General features: G+C 44.1%; 3 protein-coding genes across 3 annotated transcripts; all 3 read left to right on the top strand.

Moving 5' to 3' along the window:
- Positions 1-2,526: 2,526 nt before the first annotated feature.
- On the top strand, positions 2,527-4,612 carry LOC122545792 (ferritin heavy chain A-like). Its single transcript, XM_087978020.1, has 4 exons — positions 2,527-2,628; positions 3,532-3,678; positions 3,865-3,990; positions 4,457-4,612. Exons 1-4 carry the CDS (start codon positions 2,527-2,529, stop codon positions 4,610-4,612), a joined length of 531 nt encoding a protein of 176 aa, XP_087834146.1.
- Positions 4,613-8,500: 3,888 nt separating this feature from the next.
- On the top strand, positions 8,501-10,589 carry LOC122545694 (ferritin heavy chain A-like). The gene is made up of 4 exons (XM_087978019.1): positions 8,501-8,602; positions 9,507-9,653; positions 9,841-9,966; positions 10,434-10,589. The coding sequence occupies exons 1-4, from the start codon at positions 8,501-8,503 to the stop codon at positions 10,587-10,589; spliced, it is 531 nt and encodes a 176-aa protein (XP_087834145.1).
- A 3,940-nt stretch (positions 10,590-14,529) lies between these two features.
- On the top strand, positions 14,530-16,634 carry LOC148141199 (ferritin heavy chain A-like). Its single transcript, XM_087978018.1, has 4 exons — positions 14,530-14,631; positions 15,553-15,699; positions 15,889-16,014; positions 16,479-16,634. The coding sequence occupies exons 1-4, from the start codon at positions 14,530-14,532 to the stop codon at positions 16,632-16,634; spliced, it is 531 nt and encodes a 176-aa protein (XP_087834144.1).
- The last annotated feature ends 56 nt before the right edge of the window (positions 16,635-16,690 follow it).

Below are 16,690 nucleotides of genomic sequence, written 5' to 3'. Positions count from 1 at the left end.
CAGTATAGGCCCATTGGCCCTCGGGTCGACATTTCGGGTATCAGTCTTTCATCCTGATGGAGGGCTCATACCCCAAATATCAATTCCCCTGCTCCTTGAATGCTGCCTGGCCTGCTGTGCTTTTCCAGCACCACATTCTGTGACCATGAAGCTGTTGTCCATTGTTAGGGAGAATCCCGAAATGGTACACATATGCTCTTCAGGGAAAGAAATCTGCTGTCCTTACCTGAGCTGGCCTACATGGGACTCCAGACTCACCTACAGCAATATGATTGGCTCCAGGGATGGGGAGGAGAAAGTGAGGACTGCAGATGCTGGAGATCAGAGCTGAAATGTGTTGCTGGAAAAGTGCAGCAGGTCTCCAGCATCCGAGGAGCAGGAGAATCGACATTTCGGGTATGAGCCCTTCTTCAGGAATGGGGTAAATGCTGGCCTGGCCATTACCCACATCGCATAGAACAGTATGTTAGGAATTTGATGTCCTTGTACTCAAAAAGATATTTACAGTCCTATTTCATCTCTGTCATTGTGAAGAAAATCATCTGTCGGAGTTTGTTTTTCACCACCTTCATTTTGTTTTGAATCTATCCCCATCCCTGCTCCCGAATAAATTAGGGATACTAAGTTCAATGTAATCTTAGATAAAGGATCAGTCAATAGTTACCCCCAGAGCCAATACCCAAAGGCATTTTTCAAAGTCTCTGGTGATCATTGAGTGACCATGTGATGTCCATCCATTTGGACAAGGTCTTTGTGACTGCTGGATATCAATACGTTTTGGATCCTTTTTGACCAGAATGTGTGTAAATACATGAATACAGTTTCTGGTCAGACACATCAACTGTGCCCACAGGCATCTTTCACAAGAGGCTTCTCACTGTGATGTTATTGGTGGCTCCTGATGTGAATCAAAGCCACTCTGTCAGGCCTACCTAACACTGAGGTTAACCAAAGGGAACATATCTCCACCTCACCTTGGTCTTCAACCACTTCGATAAAACAAAATGCAAAATCCTGCAGAAAAATCTGGAACCACAGCAGAAATTGCTGAAGAATCTCAGCAGAGCTGCCAGCCTCACTGGAGAGAGAAACAGCGTTAATAATTTGAGTCACATTTTGACTCAGTCATTGGACTCAACATGAATTCTATGCTTCCTCCCACAGATTCTGCCAGACCCATGTAGACTCTCCAGCATGTTCTGGTTTTATTTCTCAACTGCTTTTACATAGTAGCTTATAATTTCTCATAAAGTGAAGCGGTCCATGTCCATATACAGCAAGGCTTGGACAATATCCAGGTTTGGGCTGACAATTGACAATTTATATTTGAGCCATACAAGTACCAGGGAACGGTCACCTCCACCAAGGGAGAATCCAAACATTACCCCATGACAGTCAATAACATTACCGTGACTCAATCCCCCACGATCAATATCCTGGGATTACCATTGACCAGAATATGAACGGGACCGTTCAGATAAATTCAGTGAGGCTAGGGATCCTGCAGCAAGTAACCAATCTCTGACTCCCAATAGCCTGTCTCCCACCTTCAAAACACAACTCAGGAGTGAGATGGAATACTCCCTACCTACCTGAATGAGTACATCTCCAACAACATACAAGAAGCTCAACACCATCCAGGACAAAGCAGCCCACTTGACTGGCACCACACCCATAAATATTCACTCCCCCTTCCACTGACACACAGTGGCAGCTGTGTGTACTATCTACTAGATGTACGAGAGTAATTCTCTCCCGGACCTGAGTCTGTACCTTCCAAACACACGACCGATACCATATATAAGGACAAGGAAGTTCCCTCCAAGTCACTCACCATTCTGACTTGGAAATACATTGGCGTTTCTTCAGTGTCACTGGGTCAAATTCCTGGATCCCCCTCCCTAACAGTCCTGTGGGTGTAGCTAAGTCAGTTGACTGCTTCGGCTCAAGAAGGCAGTTCATCATCATCTACAGAAGGGCAACCAGGGACAGGCAATAAATGTTAGACAAGCTCGCGATGCCCGTGTCCCATTAATGAATGAACATTTGAAATTTGGTCCATTTTGAAGCCAACAAAAATAAATACTTAGCATTTAATTTGCGGGAACACATTCAAATGTTTAGAAAAGGTGGAGTGAAAGTTAATATCGTGTTTCCAATCACAAGAGACTTCATTTGTCATTCAGTCACATCCAACTGTAAGCATCCAGTTAGTTTGGAGTGTGCACAGAATCTATTACTCCATAAGTAATGATATCATTAAGTTTCATGTCTCAAACCTGTCTATCTTCCAGATCTCTGATTGGCTCTGTGTCTCAGCCCCTCCCTCACAGTCCTCCCTGTTGTGTTCATTGGTGCCTGGATTGATTGGAAATTCCTGAGCGGCTGTCAGGGATTGTCAATCTTCATTGGTGCTGCCACGCCCTGGTTGAGTGCAGGGTGTCCCAGGAAGATAAATACAACAACTAGTGGGAGAGAGGCTTAGTTCTAGAGTTGTCTAGGTGTAAGTGAGTAGGAACAGTGAAGATGGCCTCCCAAGTGTGTCAGAACTACCACAAGGACTGTAAGGATGCTGTTAACAAGCAGATCAACCTGGAGCTCTATTCCTCCTATGTTTACCTCTCCATGGTGAGGCTTGTGGACTTGAGACTGAAACCTGAAGAGTTGGACTTTTGTTGATTTAATGTACTGGTAAATGGATTTTGTAAAGTTCTGGTGATTTTTAAACATGGAGTAACCTTTGAGTGAACAACTCCTACAGCAGCTGCTCTCTATGGTTATTTAAGGTGTAGTGTGAGCTTCTTGTGGTACAGTGGTACTGTCCCTACCTCTGACCCAAGAGGCCTAGTTTCTTGTACTACCTACTCCAGAAGTGTATCTGAATGTTGCTGAATTATATTTGCGTTTTTGTATCAAACCATGGACCTACATATTGCCAGAAGGTCACACTCAATGTCACTGCTGTAATCTGACAGCTCCTGATTAGTATTGTTTCCTCCCATTTGAATATGAAGCTCTGAACCTTTTGATGTTGAGACTTCATTCACAGCAATTATCCACTGCTTTCATTAGTGGAATGGAAAATGTGTATAATAACTTGCTCAATGGTATTTGACAGTATCTCAACTGCTTGTTCTGGAATCAATTGAAGTACCTTTTTTCTTTCCCTGATGCAGTACAGTCACTGGTCATGTTTGAAAGAGTATCTGGCAGTAAACCCTACCATGTCAGACAGTCCCTCTCCATGATGGGCCAGATACTGGAGAGATCTACCCTGTTCTGAAAAATCTCCTCCACTGTGAGGAGGGCACTTTGGTTTAATCCATTGAAAGCAGGATGTACTCCATAACCTGACATAAGAATTCAGGTTTAGCTTGGTATGGAATGTTTAGCTTCAATGAAATTCAGCTGAATTTAGCTAACTGCTTGAGCAGGGAACTAAGTTGTATGCTGTTATAAATTGTCTATTAATTGAAGATCTTGAATTGCTTTAGGAGCTTTAAGTGACACTTGATTTCTCTCCTTCTCCAGTCCTCTTACTTTGACCGGGATGATGTTGCCCTGCGTCACTTTGCTGAGTTCTTCAAGGAGCAGTCCCACGAGGAACGGGAACACGCTGAGAAACTGATGGAATTCCAGAATAAACGTGGAGGCCGAGTCCTCCTGCAGGATGTCAAGGTTGGACTATCTTAGTTTTGATCCTATTTGGTTAGAAATAACTTCACTTAATATGGATTTGAAGTGGCTTAACCCAATTGGTTTGTACTTGTGCCTTGTTAAGCCCTCTGCTTTCTTGTGACCACCTTTTACTGGATTGGACACCACTTGTAAGAAAGTGACCACCATGTTTTTCCCTTCCTCCAGAAGCCAGAGCAGGATGAGTGGGGCAATGGTCTGGAGGCAATGCAGAGAGCTCTGCAGATGGAGAAGGATGTGAACCAGAGTCTGCTGGATCTGCACAAACTCTCCTCTGACCACACGGATCCTCATGTGAGTTTTTGATGTATTTATGTCTGGGCTCTTACGTTAAATGGATAAGACACCTGGCCCTTTAGCCTCCGATTTTGTATTTAAATTGTAGGGAGTCGAGCCTGGGAGTGGACCAAGCTTCTGGTGTAGTCATGATCTGAGCACTTTCTCGATGCTGTTAAGCAATCTGTGACGTCCCTTAACTGTCTCAGTCCAAGCAGTGTACAGCATGGAAACAGGCCCTTCGGTCCAACCTGTCCATGCTGACTAGATATCCCAACCCAATCTCGTCCTACCTGCCAGCACCCAGCCCATATCCCTCCAAACCCTTTCTTTTTCATAAATTTGTCCAAATGCCTTTTAAATGTTGCAATTGTACAAGCCACCACTTCCTCAATTGTCCACTCCCCATATTGAGGGGAATACCAGTCTCGGTGGAGAAGAGTATATTTGATCTTGACATAATCAGATTTTCTTTGCCTTCCAGCTGTGTGACTTTCTGGAGAGGCACTACTTGGATGAGCAAGTGAAGATGATCAAGAAGCTGGGAGATCACATCACCAACCTGAAGAGACTGGGAGCCCCTGAGAATGGCCTGGGAGAGTACCTGTTTGACAGGCTCACCCTGGGGGAGAGTGACTGAACTGACTGCAGGGAGCAAGTCTTCACTTTTATTCTCTGAATGAGATCTATAGAAACTGAAGCTTGTAGAAGTAGCTCACTGTCCTGGGCTTGATCATGGAATGTGCCAACTGGAAATAAACTGCTTATTGTTGGATTGGTTTGTGCTGATTACTGGGTCAAACTGTGTATACAGGTCTGTGCTGGGACTTGCTGTCAGAGGATCTCTTGATCCAGATCACTAGTTAATCCCTGTCCTTATTTAAATTCCACCCCCATCCCAACAGCAAATAGTATGTAGTGTGGATATAAGGCCAAGTACAGACCTGGGTTTATGGAGTACATGTTTCTCCCAGTACAGTGGGAGATGGGTACTCTACCAGATTCTGATCTTCAAGAGGAGTTCTCTAAACGTCTTCCTGAGCAGCTCTGTGCAAGGGCCAGTGCCACTGGTAATAACTTTCCTAAAACTGTCCAACCATCACTGGTAAGATCAAAACCTCAGCTGTTGTGGTTTTTAAATCCAAAACTAGCTTTTCCACTCCTTGCATTACTAAATTAGAGCAAATTTCAGAGTAGGGTTTATTCTCTGAAGTTACGCCTGTATTAAACTTGCTGATTTTCTTTTAAGCCTCTAGCCTTTGCTTATCTATGTTGCTCATTAAGCTGTGAGAAGTGTTGAGGATACTGTCCTGCCAATATTATGGTCTAATCTGTAAGGTTGGAATTTGTTTTGTCCACTTTAGAGCCTTCCTGATTTCCGTAATCCAAAATCTAGAGGAACCAGAAAGCTTGGTGAATGTATACAATGTTGCAGTAGTCTTAACAGGTGATAGACCTAGGCCCTCTCTCACTGCATTGAACTCACGGGGGAGGTTTAACCCTGCACAGTCGGTGAGGAGCTGCATTCAAAATGTCCAAGGGTGACAGTTTAGATAATGCTCAACTCTGCCATAAGGTTTGCTATTTCAAACAAACACTTTCTAAACTTTAGAGCATAGACATGTAACATTCAACAGCAGCCAGGTTAACAGTGTTGTATGAGAGGAGTCTGGAACTGTGGATTCACTCAATGCCCCCTCTAAACTGATTAATGGAGCAATGTGCAAAAGGAGGTAATGTGGACAGAGGTAAATGCTTCACCTTCACCCTCCTCCACATCCAAATGTTCTCTTCAGTCAGTTTGGCAAGGCAATAGTAGGTGTTTCCCATCATGTTACCTTTGTATTTCGGTGCTTTGCAGTGCTTGATCACTAGATGTACCTTCCACCATCTCCATTTCTTTCACCATCCTGTATAGGTGGATTGAAACGCTGACTGCACTTATCCAGTGTCTAAGGCAGTAAAGGCAATGGACTCGTGCCATTAGCATGGCACCTGGTGGGGAGGGGGGTTTCAAATCCAGCCATTGCAGCTGGTGCAATTTGTATTCAATAAACATCTGGAATCCTGTCTAAAGAGGACCATGGAGCTGTTAGGAAAAAGTGAGGAATGTAGAAGTGAGGGATCGGAGTCAAAAAGGCACATCTGGTCAGGCAGCATGTGAGGAGCAGGAGAGCATTACAGCGCAGTATCGGCCCTCAAGTCGATGTTTTGGGTATCGGCCTTTCATCCTGATGGAGGGCTCAAACGTCAATTCCCCAGCTCCTCCAATGCTGCCTGACCTGCTGTGCTTTTCCAGCACCACATTCTGTGACCATGAAGCTGTTGTTTATTGTCAGGGAGAATCCCGACCTGGTACACAAATGCTCTTCAGGGAAAGAAATCTGCTGTCCTTACCTGAGCTGGCCTGCACGGGACTCCAGACTCACCTACAGCAATATGATTTGTTCTGGGGATGGGATAAATGCTGGCCTGGCCATTACCCACTTCCCATAGAATAATATGTCAGGAATTTGATGGGAACGGCAATGAAACGAGATATTAATGTCCTTGTAACTCTCAAAGATATTTACAGTCCTATTTCATCTGTCATTGTGAAGAAAATCATCTATCCCCATCCCTGTGCCTGAATAAATTAGGGATACTAAATTCAATGTTATCTTTGATAAAGAATCAGTCAATAGTTACCCCCAGAGCCAATACCCAAAGGCTTTCTTCAAAGTCTCTGGTGATCATTGAGTGACCATGTGACGTCCATCCATTTGGATAAGGTCTTTGTGACCGCTGGATATCAATACGTTTTGGATCCTTTTTGACCAGAATGTGTGTAAATACATGAATACAGTTTCTGGTCAGACACATCAACTGTGCCCACAGGCATCTTTCACAAGAGGCTTCTCACTGTGATGTTATTGGTGGCTCCTGATGTGAATCAAAGCCACTCTGTCAGGCCGATCTAACACTGAGGTTAACCAAAGGGAACATATCTCCACCTCACCTTGGTCTTCAACCACTTCGATAAAACAAAATGCAAAATCCTGCAGAAAAATCTGGAACCACAGCAGAAAGTGTTGAAGAATCTCAGCAGAGCTGCCGGCCTCACTGGAGAGAGAAACAGCGTTAATAATTTGAGTCACATTTTGACTCAGTCATTGGACTCAACATTAATTCTATGCTTCCTCCACAGATTCTGCCAGACCCACGTAGACTCTCCAGCATGTTCTGGTTTTATTTCTCAATGCTTTTACATAGTAGCTTATAATTTCTCATAAAGTGAAGCAGTCCATGTCCATATACAGCAAGGCTTGGACAATATCCAGGTTTGGGCTGACAATTGACAATTTATATTTGAGCCATACAAGTACCAGGTAACGGTCACCTCCACCAAAGGAGAATCTGACCATTACCCCATGACATTCAATAACATTACTGTGACTCAATCCCCCACTATCAATATCCTGGGATTACCATTGACCAGAATATGAACGGGACTGTTCAGATAAATTCAGTGAGGCTAGGGATCCTGCAGCAAGTAACCAATCTCTGACTCCCAATAGCCTGTCTCCCACCTTCAAAACACAACTCAGGAGTGAGATGGAATACTCCCTCCTTACCTGAATGAGTACATCTCCAACAACATACAAGAAGCTCAACACCATCCAGGACAAAGCAGCCCACTTGACTGGCACCACATCCACAAATATTCACTCCCCCTTCCACTGACACACAGTGGCAGCTGTGTGTACTATCCACAAGATGTACGAGAGTAATTCTCTCCCGGACCTGAGTCTGCACCTTCCAAACACAAGACCGATACCATATATAAGGACAAGGAAGTTCCCTCCAAGTCACTCACCATCCTGACTTGGAAATACATTGGCGTTTCTTCAGTGTCACTGGGTCAAATTCCTGGATCCCCCTCCCTAACAGTCCTGTGGGTGGAGCTAAGTCAATTGACTGCCTCAGTTCAAGAAGGCAGTTCACCATCACCTTCAGAAGGGCAACCAGGGACAGGCAATAAATGTTGGACAAGCTCATGTCCCATTAATGAATGAACATTTGAAATTTGGTCCATTTTGAAGCCAACAAAAATAAATACTTAGCATTTTATTTGTCAGGTAAAATTCTGGGACATATTGAAATGTTTATTAAAGGTGGAGAGAAGGTTAATATCGTGTTTCCAACGACAAGAGACTTCATTTGTCATTCAGTCACATCCAGCTCATTTGGGGTGTGTACAGAATTTATTACTCCAAGAGCAATGATATCATTAAATTTCATCTCTCAAACCTGTCTATCTTCCAGATCTCTGATTGGTTCTGGGTCTCAGCTCCTCCCTCACTGTCCTCCCTGTTGTGTTCATTGGTGCCTGGATTGATTGGAAATTCCTGAGCGGCTGTCAGGGATTGTCAATGTTCAGTGGTGCTGCCACGCCCTGGTTGAATGCAGGGTGTCCCAGGAGGATAAATACAACAACTAGTGGGGGAAACAAATTTAGTTTTAGTGATAGTAAGTAGGAATAGTGAAGATGGCCTCCCAAGTGTGTCAGAACTACCACAAGGACTGTGAGGATGCTGTTAACAAGCAGATCAACGTGGAGCTCTATTCCTCCTATGTTTACCTCTCCATGGTGAGGCTTGTGGACTTGAGACTGAAACCTGAAGAGTTGCCCTTTTGTTGATTTAATGTATTGTTAAAATGGATTGTGTAAAGTTCTGGTGATTTTAAACATAGAATAACCTTTGAGTGAACAATTCCTACAGCAGCTGCTCTCTATGGATATTTAAGGTGTAGTGTGGGCTTCTTGTGGTACAGTGGTAGTGTCCCTGCCCCTGAACCAAGAGGCCTAGGTTCTAATACGACCTACTCCCTGAAGTGTATCTGAATGTTGCTGAATTATACTTGGGTTTTTGTATGAAACCATGAACCTACTTATTGCCAGAAGGTCACACACTAGTGTCACTACTGTAGTCTGGCAGATCCTCCTTAGTATTGTTCCCTCCCATTTGAATGTTAAGCTCTTAACCTTCTGATGTTGAGACTTCATTCACAGCAATGATCACTGCTTTCATTAGTGGAATGGAAAATGTGTATAATAACTTGCACAATGGTATTTGACAGTATCTCAACTGCTTGTTCTGGAATCAATTGAAGTACTTTTTACTTTCCCTGATGCAGTACAGTCACTGGTCATGTTTGAAAGAGTATCTGGCAGTAAACCCTACCATGTCAGACAGTCTCTCTCCATGATGGGCCAGATACTGGAGAGATCTACCCTGTTCTGAAAAATCTCCTCCACTGTGAGGAGGGCACTTTGGTTTAATTCATTGAAAGCAGGATGTACTCCATAACCTGACATAAGAATTCCAGGTTTAGCTTGGTATGGAATGTTTAGCTTCAATGAAATTCAGCTGAATCCAGCTAACTGCTTGAGCAGGGAACTAAGTTGTATGCTGTTATAAATTGTCTATTAATTGAAGATCTTGAATTGCTTTAGGAGCTTTAAGTGACACTTGATTTCTCTCCTCCTCCAGTCCTCTTACTTTGACCGGGATGATGTTGCCCTGCGTCACTTTGCTGAGTTCTTCAAGGAGCAGTCCCATGAGGAACGGGAACACGCTGAGAAACTGATGGAATTCCAGAATAAACGTGGAGGCCGAGTCCTCCTGCAGGATGTCAAGGTTGGACTATCTTAGTTTTGATCCTATTTGGTTAGAAATAACTTCACTTAATATGGATTTGAAGTGGCTTAACCCAATTGGTTTGTACTTGTGCCTTGTTAAGCCCTTTTCTTTCTTGTGACCACCTTTTACTGGATTGGACACCACTTGTAAGAAAGTGACCACCATGTTTTTTCCCTTCCTCCAGAAGCCAGAGCAGGATGAGTGGGGCAATGGTCTGGAGGCAATGCAGAGAGCTCTGCAGATGGAGAAGGATGTGAACCAGAGTCTGCTGGATCTGCACAAACTCTCCTCTGGCCACACGGACCCTCATGTGAGTTTTTCATGTATTTATGTCTGGGCTCTTACGTTAAATGGATAAGACACTTAGCCCTTTAGCCTCCGATTTTGTATTTAAATTGTAGTGAGTCGAGCCTGGGAGTGGACCAAGCTTCTGGTGTAGTCATGATCTGAGCACTTTCTCGACGCTGTTAAGCAATCTGTGACATCCCTTAACTGTCTCAGTCCAAGCAGTGTACAGCATGGAAACAGGCCCTTTGGTCCAACCTGTCCATGCTGACCAGATATCCCAACCCAATCTCGTCCCACGTGCCAGCACCCAGCCCATATCCCTCCAAACCCTTTCTTTTTCATAAATTTGTCCAACTGCCTTTTAAATGTTGCAATTGTACTAGCCACCACTTCCTCAATTGTCCACCCCCCCATATTGAGGGGAATACCAGTCTTGGTGGAGAAGAGTATATTTGATCTTGACATAATCAGATTTTCTTTGCCTTCCAGCTGTGTGACTTCCTGGAGAGGCACTACTTGGATGAGCAAGTGAAGATGATCAAGAAGCTGGGAGATCACATCACCAACCTGAAGAGACTGGGAGCCCCTGAGAATGGCCTGGGAGAGTACCTGTTTGACAGGCTCACCCTGGGGGAGAGTGACTGAACTGACTGCAGGGAGCAAGTCTTCACTTTTATTCTCTGAATGAGATCTATAGAAACTGAAGCTTGTAGAAGTAGCTCACTGTCCTGGGCTTGATCATGGAATGTGCCAACTGGAAATAAACTGCTTATTGTTAGATTGGTTTGTGCTGATTACTGGGTCAGACTGTGTATACAGGTCTGTGCTAGGACTTGCTGTCAGAGGATCTCTTGATCCAGATCACTAGTTAATCCCTGTCCTAATATAATTTCCACCCCCACCCCAACAGCAAATAGTATGTGGTGTGGGTATGAGACCAAGTACAGACCTGGGTTTATGGAGTACATGTTTCTCCCAGTACAGTGGGAGGTGGGAACTCTACCAGATTCTGATCTTCAAGAGGAGTTCTCCAAACCTCTTCCTGAGCAGCTCAGTGCAAGGGCCAGTGCCACTGGTAATAACTTTCCTAAAACTGTCCAACCATCACTGGTAAGATCAAAACCTCAGCTGTTGTGGTTTTTAAATCCAAAACCAGCTTTTCCACTCCTTGCATTACTAAATTAGAGCAAATTTCAGTAGGGTTTATTCTCTGAAGTTACACCTGTATTAAACTTGCTGATTTTCTTTTAAGCCTCTAGCCTTTGCTTATCTATGTAGCTTATTAAGCTGTGCTAGAAGTGTTGAGGATACTGTCCTGCCAATATTATGGTCTAATCTGTAAGGTTGGAATTTGTTTTGTCCACTTTAGAGCCTTCCCGGTTTCGGTAATCCCAAATCTAGAGAGCAACCATAAAGCTTGGTGAATCTAGACAATGTCGCAGTAGTCTTAACAGGTGATAGACCTAGGCCCCCTCTCACTGCATCAGACTCACGGGAAGTTTAACCCTGTACATAGTCGGTGAGGAGCTGCATTCAAAATGTCCAAGGGTGACAGTTTAGGTAATGCTCAACTCTGCCATAAGGTTCACTATTTCAAACAAACTCTTTCTAAACTTCTTTAGAGCATAGACAGGTAACGTTCAACAGCAGCCAGGTTAAGTGTGGTATGAGAGGAGTCTGGAACTGTGAATTCACTCCATGCTCCATTAATCAGTTTAGAGGGGGCAATGTGCAAAAGGAAGTAATGGGGACAGAGGTAAATGCTTCACCTTCCCCCTCCTCCACATCCAAATGTTCTCTTCAGTCAGTTTGGCAAGCCAAATAGTAGGTGTTTCCCATCATGTTAGCTTTGTATTTCGGTGCTTTGCAGTGCTTGATCACTAGATGTACCTTCCACCATCTCCATTTCATTCACCATCCTGTATACGTGGATTGAAACGCTGACTGCAGTTATCTAGTGTCTAAGGCAGTAAAGGCGATGGACTAGTGCCATTAGCATGAGACCTGATGGGGAGGGGGGTTTCAAATCCAGCTATTGCAGCTGGTGCAATTTGTGTTCAATAAACATCTGGAATACTGTCTGAAGAGGACCATGGAGCTGTTAGGAGAAAGTGAGGAATGTAGAAGTGGGGGATCGGAGTCAAAAAGGCCCAGCTGGTCAGCCAGCATGTGAGGAGCAGGAGAGCATTACAGCGCAGTATCGGCCCATCGGCCCTCAAGTCAATGTTTTGGGTATCAGCCTTTCATCCTGATGGAGGGCTCAAACTCCAAACGTCAATTCCCCAGCTCCTCAAATGCTGCCTGACCTGCGCTTTTCCAGCACCACATTCTGTGACCAGGAAGCTGTTGTCCATTGTCAGGGAGAATCCCGACCTGGTACACAAATGCTCTTCAGGGAAAGAAATCTGCTGTCCTTACCTGAGCTGGCCTACGCGGGACTCCAGACTCACCTACAGCAATATGATTGGTTCCGGGGATGGGATAAATGCTGGCCTGGCCATTACCCACCTCCCATAGAATAATATGTCAGGAATTTGATGGGAATGGCTATGAAACAATATATTAATGTCCTTGTAACTCACAAAGATAATTACAGTCCTATTTTATCTCTGTCATTGTGAAGAAAATCATCTATCCCCATCCCTGCGCCTGAATAAATTAGGGATACTAAATTCAATGTTATCTTTGATAAAGAATCAGTCAATAGTTACCCCCAGAGCCAATACCCAAAGGCTTTCTTCAAAGTCTCTGGTGATCATTGAGTGACCATGTGACGTCCATCCATTTGGATAAGGTCTTTGTGACCGCTGGATATCAATACGTTTTGGATCCTTTTTGACCAGAATGTGTGTAAATACATGAATACGGTTTCTGGTCAGACACATCAACTGTGCCCACAGGCATCTTTCACAAGAGGCTTCTCACTGTGATGTTATTGGTGGCTCCAGATGTGAATCAAAGCCACTCTGTCAGGCCTATCTAACACTGAGGTTAACCAAAGGGAACATATCTCCACCTCACCTTGGTCTTCAACCACTTCGATAAAACAAAAAGCAAAATCCTGAAGAAAAATCTGGAACCACAGCAGAAATTGCTGAAGAATCTCAGCAGAGCTGCCAGCCTCACTGGAGAGAGAAACAGCGTTAATAATTTGAGTCACATTTTGACTCAGTCTTTGGACTCAACATTAACTCTATGCTTCCTCCCACAGATTCTGCCAGACCCACGTAGACTCTCCAGCATGTTCTGGTTTTATTTCTCAACTGCTTTTACATAGTAGCTTATAATTTCTCATAAAGTGAAGCGGTCCATGTCCATATACGGCAAGGCTTGGACAATATCCAGGTTTGGGCTGACAATTGACAATTTATATTTGAGCCATACAAGTACCAGGTAACGGTCACCTCCACCAAAGGAGAATCTAACCATTACCCCACGACAGTCAATAACATTACCGTGACTCAATCCCCCATTATCAATATCCTGGGATTACCATTGACCAGAATATGAACGGGACTGTTCAGATAAATTCAGTGAGGCTAGGGATCCTGCAGCAAGTAACCAATCTCTGACTCCCAATAGCCTGTCTCCCACCTTCAAAACACAACTCAGGAGTGAGATGGAATACTCCCTCCTTACCTGAATGAGTACATCTCCAACAACATACAAGAAGCTCAACACCATCCAGGACAAAGCAGCCCACTTGACTGGCACCACATCCACAAATATTCACTCCCCCTTCCACTGACACACAGTGGCAGCTGTGTGTACTATCCACTAAATGTACGAGAGTAATTCTCTCCCGGACCTGAGTCTGCACCTTCCAAACACACGACCGATACCATATATAAGGACAAGGAAGTTCCCTCCAAGTCACTCACCATCCTGACTAGGAAATACATTGGCGTTTCTTCAGTGTCACTGGGTCAAATTCCTGGATCCCCCTCCCAAACAGTCCTGTGGGTGTAGCTAAGTCAATTGACTGCTTCAGCTCAAGAAGGCAGTTCATCATCATCTACAGAAGGGCAACCAGGGACAGGCAATAAATGTTAGACAAGCTCGCGATGCCCGTGTCCCATTAATGAATGAACATTTGAAATTTGGTCCATTTTGAAGCCAGCAAAATTAAATACTTAGCATTTTATTTGTCAGGTAAAATTCTGGGACATATTCAAATGTTTAGATAAGGTGGAGAGAAGGTTAATATCGTGTTTCCAACGACAAGAGACTTCATTTGTCATTCAGTCACATCCAACTGTAAGCATCCAGTTAGTTTGGAGTGTGTACAGAATCTATTACTCCATAAGTAATGATATCATTAAGTTTCATCTCTCAAACCTGTCTATCTTCCAGATCTCTGATTGGCTCTGTGTCTCAGCCCCTCCTTCACAGTCCTCCCTGTTATGTTCATTGGTGCCTGGATTGATTGGAAATTCCTGAGCGGCTGTCAGGGATTGTCAATCTTCATTGGTGCTGCCACGCCCTGGTTGAGTGCAGGGTGTCCCAGGAAGATAAATACAACAACTAGTGGGAGAGAGGCTCAGTTCTAGAGTTGTCTAGGTGAAAGTGAGTAGGAATAGTGAAGATGGCCTCCCAAGTGTGTCAGAACTACCACAAGGACTGTGAGGATGCTGTTAACAAGCAGATCAATGTGGAGCTCTATTCCTCCTATGTTTACCTCTCCATGGTGAGGCTTGTGGACTTGAGACTGAAACCTGAAGAGTTGGACTTTTGTTGATTTAATGTACTGGTAAAATGGATTGTGTAAAGTTCTGGTGATTTTAAACATGGAGTAACCTTTGAGTGAACAATTCCTACAGCAGCTGCTCTCTATGGTTATTTAAGGTGTAGTGTGAGCTTCTTGTGGTACAGTGGTAGTGTCCCTGCCCCTGAACCAAGAGGCCTAGGTTCTAATACGACCTACTCCCTGAAGTGTATCTGAATGTTGCTGAATTATACTTGGGTTTTTGTATGAAACCATGAACCTACTTATTGCCAGAAGGTCACACACTAGTGTCACTGCTGTAGTCTGGCAGATCCTCCTTAGTATTGTTCCCTCCTTTTTGAATGTTAAGCTCTTAACCTTCTGATGGTGAGACTTCATTCACAGCAATGATCATTGTTTTCATTAGTGGAATGGAAAATGTGTAATAACTTGCACAATGGTATTTGACAGTATCTCAACTGCTTGTTCTGGAATCAATTGAAGTACTTCTTACTTTCCCTGATGCAGTACAGTCACTGGTCATGTTTGAAAGAGTATCTGGCAGTAAACCCTACCATGTCAGACAGTGTGTCTCCATGATGGGCCAGATACTGGAGAGATCTACCCTGTTCTGAAAAATCTCCTCTACTAAAGAGAGTAGGGTACTTTGGTTTAATCCATTGAAAGCAGGATGTACTATATAGCCTGACATAAGAATTCAGGTTTAGCTTGGTATGGAATGTAATGTCTGTCTTCAATGAAATTGGTCTGAATAACGAGCTGAATCCAGCTAACTGCTTGAGCAGGGAACTAAGTTGTATGCTGTTATAAATTGTCTATTAATTGAAGATCTCGAATTGCTTTAGGAGCTTTAAGTGACACTTGATTTCTCTCCTCCTCCAGTCCTCTTACTTTGACCGGGATGATGTTGCCCTGCGTCACTTTGCTGAGTTCTTCAAGGAGCAGTCCCATGAGGAACGGGAACACGCTGAGAAACTGATGGAATTCCAGAATAAACGTGGAGGCAGAATCCTCCTGCAGGATGTCAAGGTTGGACTAACTTAGTTTTGATCCTATTTGGTTAGAAATAACTTTACTTAATATGGATTTGAAGTGGCTTAACCCAATTGGTTTGTACTTGTGCCTTGTTAAGCCCTCTGCTTTCTTGTGACCACCTTTTTTTACTGGATTGGACACCACTTGTAAGAAAGTGACCACCATGTTTTTCCCTTCCTCCAGAAGCCAGAGCAGGATGAGTGGGGCAATGGTCTGGAGGCAATGCAGAGAGCTCTGCAGATGGAGAAGGATGTGAACCAGAGTCTGCTGGATCTGCACAAACTCTCCTCTGGCCACACGGATCCTCATGTGAGTATTTGATGTATTTATGTCTGGGCTCTTACGTTAAATGGATAAGACACTTGGCCCTTTAGCCTCTGATTTTGTATCTAAATTGTAGTGAGTCTAGCCTGGGAGTGGACCAAGCTTCTGGTGTAGTCATGTGAGCCCTTTCTCGATGCTGTTAAGCAATCTGTGACACCCTTAACTGTCAGAGTCCAAGCAGTGTACAGCATGGAAATAGACCCTTTGGTCCAACCTGTCCATGCTGACCAGATATCCCAACCCAATCTCTTCCCACCTGCCAGCACCCAGCCCATATTCCTCCAAACCCTTCCTTTTTCATAAATTTGTCCAAATGCCTTTTAAATGTTGCATTTGTATGAGCCTCCACTTCCTCAACTGTACACTCCCCATATTGAGGGGAATACCAGTCTTGGTAGAGAAGAGTATATTTGATCTTGACATAATCAGATTTTCTCTTTGCCTTCCAGCTGTGTGACTTCCTGGAGAGGCACTACTTGGATGAGCAAGTGAAGATGATCAAGAAGCTGGGAGATCACATCACCAACCTGAAGAGACTGGGAGCCCCTGAGAATGGCCTGGGAGAGTACCTGTTTGACAGGCTCACCCTGGGGGAGAGTGACTGAACTGACTGCAGGGAGCAAGCTGTGTAACCTTTGGTATTAATGGGAGATGTGTGCAG

The sequence above is a fragment of the Chiloscyllium plagiosum genome, unplaced genomic scaffold (genome assembly GCF_037043375.1).
Source record: "Chiloscyllium plagiosum isolate Xiang-an unplaced genomic scaffold, Cpla_swu_hap1 HiC_scaffold_33, whole genome shotgun sequence".
NCBI classification, from domain to species: domain Eukaryota; kingdom Metazoa; phylum Chordata; class Chondrichthyes; order Orectolobiformes; family Hemiscylliidae; genus Chiloscyllium; species Chiloscyllium plagiosum.
Note: the sequence above shows the minus strand (reverse complement) of the source record. Positions and strands in the feature narration are given on the sequence as shown.